The 11177-nt window shown below is 46.0% G+C and overlaps 2 protein-coding genes across 2 annotated transcripts in view; one reads left to right on the forward strand and one right to left on the reverse strand.

Moving 5' to 3' along the window:
• Positions 1-5666: 5666 nt before the first annotated feature.
• TATDN3 (TatD DNase domain containing 3) lies at positions 5667-11038 on the reverse strand. Its single transcript, XM_010576406.1, has 10 exons — positions 10969-11038; positions 10862-10894; positions 10696-10769; positions 10414-10498; positions 9690-9752; positions 8467-8576; positions 8008-8063; positions 7682-7794; positions 6388-6468; positions 5667-6029 (listed from the first exon to the last, which is right to left on the reverse strand). Exons 1-10 carry the CDS (start codon positions 11029-11031, stop codon positions 5886-5888), a joined length of 822 nt encoding a protein of 273 aa, XP_010574708.1. The 5' UTR covers positions 11032-11038; the 3' UTR covers positions 5667-5885.
• Positions 11030-11177, forward strand: part of NSL1 (NSL1, MIS12 kinetochore complex component) — an 11827-nt gene continuing 11679 nt past the window's right edge. Inside the window, exon 1 of the mRNA XM_010576527.1 lies at positions 11030-11072. Within this exon, the coding sequence (XP_010574829.1) occupies positions 11030-11072 (43 nt within the window). The remainder of the gene's footprint in view (positions 11073-11177) is intronic.

Genomic DNA, 11177 nt, shown 5'->3' on the forward strand with positions numbered 1-11177 from the left:
ACATGTCAGCTGTTATTCCCTGGCAGCAAGTGTGGCCCAGGTGCAGTAAGTGCCAGCAGCCACAGGCACCTTGCAGCAGATGGAGAGGACACCCATCACGGTGCCACAGGGCACAGCTCTGCTGCTGTTTAGCACTATGGGCTTTGTTGATAGGGACTAAGCAGGGTGGGGACCACAAAGAGCTTTCCTACCTCTGCAGGCAGGCTTTAACAGCCAGCCCCAGACACAGTCCACGTGCTGACCCAGCCTGCCTGCCTGGTGATACCTCTGGTGCATCACGGGTTCAATCACACGGCCAGTGTTGTGACTTTTCCATGTCTCACCCCGTGCACTTCCAAAACAGGGGGATGTGGCCCTGCTTCCCCCCCCGTGTCAGTGCTGCTTCGTGGTCTTTTAGGCAGCTGTACTTGCTCCCACGCTGGGAAGCTGAAGGTTTGCTCAGCCACGCTGCGGTGCCAGTGCTCTGCTATGGCAGGCCAGGCTCATCTGTATGCAGCCACCTCGCCTGCCCTTGAAGGCAGTGTACAGAGACATATTACCTTGCCCAGGCATTGCAGACAAAACCCATATACTCTGACGCTGACTGTCTCTTTGGTAAGATATCAGATATGTCCCAAAGCGCTGTTGCAGAAGTACCTTGCTCTTCAGATCACAGCCTTTTGAAAACAGGTCAGATCTTCCTATTCTGTGTATGTGCCACTTCTCTACACTTTTTTTCAGCTTTGCCTTCAGTTCCTTGATGCCACCCACGCACTCGCTACCTGACAAGCGCTCCACACACCAGCAGCTCTGTGGCAGCCAAGCCAAACGCTGACACTGCTCATTATGCTGTTTCTAGGGTAGAGGATCTACACCTTGCTTCTACAGACTCTTTGTCCCAGTGCCTCATTGTTTCTGCTTTTTCAAGTGAATCACACCACCATTTTCATCAGCAGTCCCAGGCACAGTAGTGGCACTGATCTCCTGCGTTTGTATTAAGCACCCTGTTGGCAGCATCTCTCTGTGCACAGCACCAAGCATTTGGGGAGATGGGTGTCAGTTCCTGCCCCAGGCATGGGTTCGTCAGGGCCACGATCCTCACTATGTTTTCTTGCTGTTCTGTCATTCACAGCAGCTCAAAAAGAGGGGCCTAAAATTTTGCCAGGCCCTGGAGGGGGTACTTTGCACTCACTGCATGGTAGGGCCACCACACAGTGCAGTGAGGGTTACCATTCTGGTGCCCCAACTGATTGACACTGATAGCAAAGCCAACCCCAGCAGGGGAAATGAATGGATGGATAACCACCTGCTGAAGAGGAAAATGCTGAGACAACTAAGTGCTATGGCAATTTGTATCCTTTCTTTGATCTCGGCTGTACCTTTGTACTGCATATAGAAAGCAAAGAGAAGAACAACAAACCTTTCTGCTAGGCCAGTGTCTCTCAAATTAATTTTCCTGCTCTACAGTGGGAACAGAGGATTGAACCCCAGCCTGCATTCATGAAAAAACAAACAAAAGCAAAATTTCATTAGTGATGAAAGTTGCATTTCCAACCAATTATTTATTTGCTTTCGACTCTAAAGAGCCTATCTATGCATTGCATAGGAGCCTGTTGGAAGCACCGCCAGTAAAAGTCTTTGGTCCATTTGTTTAAACTCTTACCACAACAAACAGCAGGATTAAATGGCATATCATCCACTTGGCCTCGTCACCATCTCCTCGCTTGTTCCCATGTCGAAATCTGGAAAAACTCATCACCTTTGCAGTTTGTCCCAGAGTTCAGCAGATTCAGACACTGTTAGTCCATGACTAAAAACAAGTTTCAGAAGAAAGGCCCCAGGAGGATGATCCACCTGCAGCCCTCCAAAAACTATTTGAGTAAGCACAGACAGAGCCCTTAGACAGACTCTTAGCTGTCAGTCATGAACTCAGAGGGGATTTCCAGGATCTGAGGAGTTCAAGTAACTTACACTGAACTTTTTAGTTCTACTACATCCACTCCACTCTGCTTGGCACGGGGGGTGAAAGGGCGATGACACCAGCCAGCCAAGGAGTTGCAATTTCAGCACCGTCCCAGCCCCTGCTACTAATTCAAGGTGCTCATTGAACAAGGAAGGTGCAAAGTACCTCTGTGTGATTTGGTAGCCATTGACGGCATACACTGGTCCACTATTTTGTCTCTCAACAGACAAATCCACTTTAGAAGCTTTCTAGATCTACAAGCTCTGCATCTCAGCCTGTGGAAAGTACCTCCACATTATTACTGCCACTACATCCCCCTCATTATTTATGCCTGGTGTTAAGCTATGCACTCACTGTAAGCCCTTGCACGTGTGGGAGTCCCTAGTGCATGTGGTGCATCTGCCCGCATTATTTTAAGCCTGGAAAGAACCGAGCAACGTGGGGCTTTTTTTCTGGCAGAAGCTGTACCAGCCAGAGCTGCACCAACAACAGAGTACTAACTAACGAGTGAGGCACTCTGAAGGCACTAATTTTGCCGAAGAAATCACAAACCCTCCTTGATTTTTCTATCATATCATGTACATCCTGCAAGATAAAGAGACATGAGGAGTCATACAAAGTGCAATCAGATCTGCTGTTTGTAGCATCCCAGGGAAAGGTGATGGCTAATGGTATCAGATCGAGCTTGGGACCTATCACTTTCCATACTGCTGCAGACCGTCTGTGCCATTCCATCTCTGTGAGACAGAGGTCACCAGGGCTGTTAGTGTCCCCCCAAATTAATGATATGACTGAAAAGAAAACTTGGGTCTCCACCAACTCTGTGCTTTCTCTCATTTCCCCTCAGGTTTCCCAAAAGCTAAACATGGCATCCAGCTAAACTTACACTAGGTCCTTCCCCCAGTACATCTGTGGCCACTCATGTCCTATGCTATGTAGGAGGGGACAGGGCTTGTCCAGACAACCTCAGAGGCTGCAACAGGGCTCAGCACACACACCGATTGCTAAGGCCAGCCTTTGTGGGGATGGAGGGTTTCACGGTGTGCAGCCACACAGCTCCCTCATGAGCCATCCTGCCTTCCTGAGCCCCTCTGGACCAGGCATTACCCTGGGACTGCAGGCAGAAACGCAAGCTCTCTGTTAAATTCCCCTTTCAAGGTAAAGACACAGGATGACTGCTGAGGGTTCAACAATGTTTTCCAGCTCAGAAACCATACTTCCTCCCTCCCGCACATTAGCTACCACCAGTCCCAACTGAACGCCTTAGGAAGTTGGGTTTCCTGTGCAAACCAACAACTTTATTTCTAGTGCCCACCGTGCCCCTGGTGCTGACTGCAGGGGGCTGGGGCACAGCTTGCACAGCAAAACCAATGGCACCGTGGAAAGGGGGCTACTTCTGACCCTTGTTCAGTGTTAGGGAGGCCAAGGTGGGGTGGGAATGACACTGCACTTTCCTTTTCTGGAGCGCCAGGCCACCTACAACTTGGCTCAGGCACCATAGGTCTAAGGAGAGGACAAAGTTTCGCCTGTTTTGCCGTGGGCACCCTGCCATGCTCACTCTACCCACGGCCGCTGCAACGCCAGGTTTCTCTCGGCCCGGGGGAAGCAACCCCATGCCTCCTTCCCCAGACCCAGCCACACTCCCACAAGGACCTCTGGGCCCTGCTGCTGCAGGGACAGGGGGCTCAGGCTGTCCCACAGAGCCCCCCTTGGCCCACACGAGGCTGGCCGCCCTCGGCAGTGCCCTGCCCAGCTGGGAGCTGCAGGACATGAGCATGTCTACAGGTTTTTGCAGCGCTGCAGCAGCAAAAGTGGTTCAAGAGCTCAGGCCAGGCAGCATCTGACTGCAAGGCTAAACCTGAACCAGAGCAATGTTACGCCCTTGCAGAGAGAGGGATTTTGAGCAGACTAAATACTTGATATTCCCTTTTTTGCAAAACCAGTGTTTTCATCCAAGGCGAAGAATTTTGTAGAAATTAACAATAAGGCCAAAACTCTGCAAACATTCGGACACTGCCTGACTTTTTACTGGGAGCATCTCCATACATAATTGCATTCCTATGCAATACTGGGAGCCTTTCTGTCACACAGGCAGCAGGAAGCCCGTGTAAGGCTGCCTGGTATCACCCGTTTAGCATCTCCGATGACAACACATTAATAGTCTTAAGACTATTGCACACCTGTTCCCTAGCACCATCTGGAGGCAAACTCTGTCCTTCACCCAATTTAGTGGAAATGGTGCTGCTAGATCCAGGATAACAAATGGCTCTAACGACTCTGGGTCAAACATTCAGCAAAGACTCAGGTATTTGCTGCTCTGAATACACATTGTAATAGAGGCAAATTATTCAAGTTTGGTTGTTTGCTGCAGGCCAAAAACTGTTTAGGAACATATGTTTAAACTTAATAAGCTACTCTAGGCAAAAAGCAGAACAATGCAGCTGTTCAGCTATAGACAGCACAAAACCTCCTGACAATGTGATTTTAAGAAATCGAGGAAGAAAACGTAGAAGAAACCAAAAGTTTAAGATGGGTATCACTTACATTACAAGCTTTTGCTCTCTGTTTTTTTTTCTTCCTGTCTGGGAGCTGATACCTTCTCCACTTGCATCCTCCTCAAAACAGGAAAAAAAAAAAACCCAAATCCTTGTCTTGCAGTCCTACACCCCAGAAGGCAGACATCAGATCATTTCAGAACAGGGCATTACAAACCATTTTACAAAGGGGCAACTGATAAGATGCTCTAACCAGGAAGACAGGAAGGAGTCTAATCTGAAAAATTACATAGGCACCTGAGACATAGAAGACATACGCCCAAATCTTAACGCCAAATGCTCTCACCATCAGCTGGTACAATGCATGATTTTGTACCCGAGGTGGTCATGGACTAAGTTAATACTTGTGTATTTTCTTCACTGAGCTAGTAAAACTCCCCCTAGGGAGACAAAGCCTCCACTTCCCTAGCGGCCCTCAGAACAATTGAGCGTCATATATAACTCACCTCGTTCATTGCTGGTTTACAGTCAGCAAAATTTTGATCAGTATTTTCATCAGGCCCAGATCCACACAGGTGCTGCGAGGGAGCACAAGACTCAGTTTTTAGGACACTGGCCAACATAGCAGAATCCACAGCAGCCAGGTACCTCCAAGATCTCACAACACTGGGCTTGTCTCCCTTTCACATACCGTTATCCCCCAATACCGAGCAGTCAGAAGAGTAAGTCTTGTAATAAGACCAAACCAAGGCTTTTTCCTTCGAATATGATTCAAAAAATAAAATAAAATATAAAAAACCAAGAAAATTCTTCTCAAAATAGCCAGGATCTGAACAACTGTTAAGTTACTGTATACAAGGGAAAAGGAGAGAAGGAACAGAAGGGCTACAATTCTTTCCTTCCAACTGTATTTTGAAGGAAATCAGAGGTTGCTTCTGCACCACTCAGAGCCCAGTCAACATGACATACACAGAATGTCCATCCAGCTGTGTTTTTTTAATGGCTCAGAAAGGGATGTGCAGTCTGCAAGTCCTAACAGGAGCTTTTCTATCACGAGTGGGCCCACAACTGTGTGACTTTCAGTCAGCAGAAATTAATGAGGGAGACATTAAGCGCTGCACATTAGCCATCTCTCAGACTAAGAGCAACTAAGCAAGGAGTCTGAGAAACTAAACTGACAGTTTTATGGTGCTCTTCTTTACAGAGTATTTGTTCATAGACATGAAAGATGCAAATAAACAACCTGTCTTTATCACATCCAAGAGATGACAATGGTGCATACCAAAGGCCTTTGAGAAATTCCCTATATTCATCCTATGCATCTATATAACACTCTGCTCACTTCTTGAACTTTCCAACAGCAAAACTCCACTTAAGACAAGATGCACATTGGTTTTAATTACATCATAAATAATAGTTTCTGCAATATCATATTTCAGTTTCTGAATCTATATCTGAAGGAAGTTCCGAAGCTTGGGGAATACTTTCAGTGCATTCTGTGTAGTCACTTCTATAACTTCTTCAACTGGAATTCCTTTAATTTTGGCAATATATTCTGCAGCAACGTAAATATTTTTTGGTTCATTTCTCACCTGAAAACAAACAAACAAACAAAAAAACCAGACCAAATTACAGATCCCTACAGACCACATGTGTTTCAGATTCGGTACTTCCTGATGCAATTTCAGTCACATTGTGGCCTGTGTGCCAGAGAAATTACATGTATCTATTCTTATGGGATTATTTTCTCCTTTGCCCATTCCTGGAGTTTCTTCTCCTTTCCCAGCCTCAGGAACACTGCCTTGTTCATCTCAAAATTTTCACTTGGCAACCTCTTTCATCCCTTGTACCTATGCTTATACTACTTCACTCTCCTGTGCCAGTAACTGACCTCCATAAGGTGTGGGTTTGGATATATGCACATAGAAGTTCCTCCTCCCCATCATTTACCTGTTTTTCAGGCCCCAGAGCTGGAGAGTCAGTTTCCAAGCACATACTTTCCAGAGGTAACAGCTTCACAAGCTTCTGCTTCTTGAAGAAAATAAGACAGCTGTTAAACACTTTATGCACTTAGACCTGTGGGAAAAAAACATATGAAGGGAGGATATCCTCTGCATTTAAAAGCAATGTCAGAAGACTTTGGTGCCACTGTCTGCATTTTATCAACATTTCAGAATGGAAGCAAGAATACCAGGAGCTGCCCAAGAAGTCCCTTCAAATTAGGATTATCCTGGTTTTTAAGTATCTGAAGTACTATTACCTAAACACTGAATCCATTGTTATTTATTAAATCATGTAGTTATATTACACAAAATACCCTGTATTCAGAGTTGCCAATGCAATTTTAATTTGCTATTTTTCTGTATGTATTTGTGTGTATATATATTTGTGCACCTTTTTCCCCATCTCTGCTTTTACCACTCAACCCCAGTTTGCTTTCCTTTCTCCAAGTTGCTAACCTCATTCCCATCTATATCCATCCCTCACACCCCCTCCACTTGAATCATGCCTTTTCCCTTCTTACATTTCCTGAGCTTATCACAGAAAGTGATGATGGTGCAGGATGGAAACAAACTGCTACCCCAAAATAAGAACTCAGCATAGCTTGCAGCAGCCCAGAGTAGAAATTAAAAGAGCAGCCTCACCAAATGAGGGGCTGAACCTCGTCAATGCTGTCTTTAAGGAATTTAGCTGCTTCTTTGCTGGGTACACCTTGTGATAATCTGAATCTTTCAAAGGTCTGTGACTTAGCCAAATTGAGCAGATTTGCTTTTCAACAGAAAGTGCCATAGCACTGAGATAGTAACTAGTCCTTTTCTACATGTCATGTCCCTACTCTAAAACAGTACAGTGATAGAAGCTTCCAAAGAAGAGTTCACCAGAAACCACATTAAAATGCGAAAAAACCGCCTATTTTCTTAACCTTTGTTTCTCAGGAATAGCTGAACTGTTTTAGCCAAAATTTCCCCCCAAAAGTCTAGCTAAGGCAAAAGCCCCAGGTAGAAATTTAGCCAAAGTAAAAACATGCAATGCTATAAGCAACTGAAACTTCTATTGTGTAGTGTGTATGGCTGCTGTCATCTGACGAGTACTGCTCGTCCCACTTCAAAGTGTACAGACTTAAAAAACAAGCATATTCTTGAGCTGCACAGTGAAAACAGTCATGTTTGCCATCATGATAAGCTGTCAGCTATTACCTGCAATCCCAAAGCACCAAGAAGAAGCAAATCCCTTTAAACATTACCTGTTCACTCCTTATAATGGAAGGAGGAATGGAGAAGAAATATCCAGCTTTCACCCCTTCCATCGCTACAGATGGCTTCCCATCAAACGCATGGAGCAACACCTTTGTAGCACCTCAGAGAAAAGAAGCAAACCAAATCATTAGCAGTGTTTACAGTAGGTCTGTGATGTCAGCTTCCAATGGCACCTTGGTCCCATAAAGAATGAATACAGAATCTCTGCACTATTCCTTCCAAGTTTCATGTACACAAACTGAAGTGAGGACATGGCACAACTGAAGGAATTCTGCTGAAAAAAGACATGACAGAAAATGCATTAAAAACATACCTTGTTCCTTTAAGAGATTAATGGTTGGTCTTCCAGCTGAGCGGGAATGAACATTTCTGCACAGAAAGGAGAGGCCCAGCATTAAGAAAATCAGCAAAATACTTTTTTTTTCTGTAAACACAAATGAACTAAACAGCAGCTTGGGATGAAAATAATTGATCTGTATTACACCTTTTATCAAGAGAAAAAGCTAGAAACATATATATGAATCATTTTACCTACAGTAAAGATATAGGAACAACATAGCAAGGAGAGGACACAGAAGACCACCGTATTGAAATGCAAACATACAGAAAAGTCTGTAATTAAATCTCAAACCGGAGACCGACAGGATACTAATGCCAGTTTAATCCATCTAAGAAAAGTTCTGTGGGGTCTTAGTAACTATAAATCCTGGGAAATATTTCCACATGTTACTGAGATCTGGCAAATTCTCCTACTAGTATAAACAAAACCTACAAAGGCAAATCCAGTCTTCTCGCTAACTCAATCTGCTTGATCAAAACCTGTCTTTGTCCTTCCTTCTGTTCATCCGTGCTGGCAAATCTGGGAGTGAAATCTAGTCCAACCTACAGTGCAAGAAGAGAAGTGAAAAAATTTTACAGACCTAACGCTTGACTAAACCACAGTACTATACATAAAGGCAAAAAAATGCTTCATAACTGCAAGGCATTTCAAAATATATACACTAGAGACTGCAATTAAAATGAGCTCAACTGTAGCTTAACTCAGAAAGGAATCCATTCTGAACCATAAGCTTTTCAACTATGAAAGCATTTGTGGGCAGATAGTTACTAACAATTGTATTTAACATTTTCATCTGTAACTGGGGTTTTATATTCTATTGAATATTAGTTCAGACTAAATCTCAAATCTGGATCTCCAATACAAGTAAAATTTCTGACCTGAACCTGTAGCTTTAGTCCTATCTCTAGCAAAAATTACCCATTAATTCTATACTTTTTTGATTTAAACATGTTCAGGCAAAATTTAATGTTTGTCGAAGCAGCCCCTTTCACAGTTACACTAACCAAAGTCTTTGATATACAGCACAAGTCCAACATGGCAAGTTTAGCTACAAAGCTCTGCCAATCACTGCTTTTTCTGCAGCCAGCGCAGAACCAGCCATAAGTCGCTCTGGTACCTACACACAAAACACCCAGACTCTACCCTAAAGCTTTCAAGCGTCCATAGTTTATGAAGAAATGTAAGACAGGAAACAACACATGGATACAGACAGATGAGGGATCACAAGAAAAAAGGACTGTACAAGTCAGTGAGGCGTACTGAAATCATAGCTTAGCCTAACTTTGTCAGGGAAGAAAGCAGGAAGGATCTGAATGAGGATAACAACATGACTCAACACTTAACTGTGCCACAGAATAGGTCAAAAGACATTTGGGTATAAGACAACATAGCATAATTATGCAATCTTCCTACTAAAACCACCGGCATAGATGCCATCTATCACCTAACAATGATAATGAAGGAAAAGAAGGAATCAGGCAAATCTATGAAGGAAAGCATATTAAGAGAATCACAAATCAGACTTAGCACTTGTTCAGACTGATAGCAATACTTATTGCATACACAAAACCAAGTATTCACTAAGTTTTTGTAATTGTGGTGACAGATGCTGCCAAAGCCATAGACATGTAAACAAGTTACAGAATTCTACTTACTTCGCCAATCCCCACCAATTTATCTTTGTAGAGTTCTATAAGTGGCAATGCAGCATCCAGATCCTGCAAGAACAAATTAAAGATGCAACCCTCACTGCCCTTACAAGATGGAAGGGGTATGAACTCAGCATTATGATTAAATTGGGGTTTCCTTCATTGTTCTTAAATTCTATACCTTAAAACTTTCTGTTACTGTGAGTTGTGCCGTCAGACAGTTTTTAGAAACCTGCAGGGTTTCCCTTCTTTACTTAATGACACTTCATTTCAAGTTATCTTTCCACAGGAGCATAAGAAGTAATTAAAACAAGGCCCATAAAAAGGCTAATAACATTAAATGGGTGCAGACAGCTCTCCAAGTTTTTCAGGCTAAGGGCACAAACAGTTGCCTTCCACTTCCCATGCTAACAAAGGGACATCTGCAAACACACACGCATACTGTTCACTGTAAGCAAAGCATCCGCTTGGGATTTTTAGAAGTGTTTCACTGCAGTAATACGGCCAAACGACTCCAGTGAACAATTCTGCTTTAGGACTGACACGGACAAATGGATGTGCTAAGAGACCCTGGGATTTGGTCCGCTGGGTCTTCTGTATTACAGAAGCACAGAAAAATCAGTGGGCAGATCTGAAATTAAATCAGGCAGACCAGAGCATCCCGTCATCTGCCCTGAGCAGTCCCAGCAGTATTTTATAGCTGCGCTAATCGAACTCGCCCCTGTATTACCTTCAAAGTAACACTGCGCTGCTCCTCTGGTGAAACCTCTTGAACCGGGTGAACTCCCAGGCACGGCAAAACAAACCCTGGGAATCTGGGCAAGGAATAGGCATTAGTAGCGCGGGAGACCACAGAAAAAGCAAGTTTAAAGTCAAAAAGAATGGCCGGCCCGACCAAGGAAGAGGGCAGGGCGTCCCCCGTCAGCTCCCACGCCGCGAGCCGCCCCCGCCAAGGCGCGGACCCCGCGGCCGGGACACGGGCGGGCGCCGGGCCCCCCCGGCGGCCTCGCACCTCTCCGACAGCGCCACGACGCTCCGGAACTCCCCCGCCTGCTCCGACACCACCACCAGCGCCGACACCGGGGCCTGCGGCAGAGAGAAACCCCCGCCCCGCTGAGGCCGGGCCGGGCGGCGGGGCCGGGGAGGAGCGGGGAGAGGGTCGCTGCCGGCCGCCTCACCTGCTCCGCCGCCCGCACCACGGCCGCCACGTCCTGCAAGAGACACACGCCGCCTCAGCGCCGGGGCCGCGCCGCCGCTCCCCCCCACCCGCCCCTCCGCGCCTCACCGTCCGGAAGCAGGGCGCGGCGAGGTGGCAGTGACAGTCCACCGGCCCCACCGCCGCCGCCATGGCGCCGCCGGGGCTGAGGGGAAGAGGCCGCGAGGCCGCGGGTTCCGCTTCCGGGCCGGCATTTTCCCTGCGTCCGAGGCGGGAAATGGCGGCCGGCCCGGCGCCGCCGTTGTTGCCGCCGCCGGGGGAGGCGGCCGCGGGGCCGC

The sequence above is a fragment of the Haliaeetus leucocephalus genome, unplaced genomic scaffold (assembly GCF_000737465.1).
Source record: "Haliaeetus leucocephalus isolate CR32 unplaced genomic scaffold, Haliaeetus_leucocephalus-4.0 Scaffold526, whole genome shotgun sequence".
Lineage (NCBI taxonomy): Eukaryota > Metazoa > Chordata > Aves > Accipitriformes > Accipitridae > Haliaeetus > Haliaeetus leucocephalus.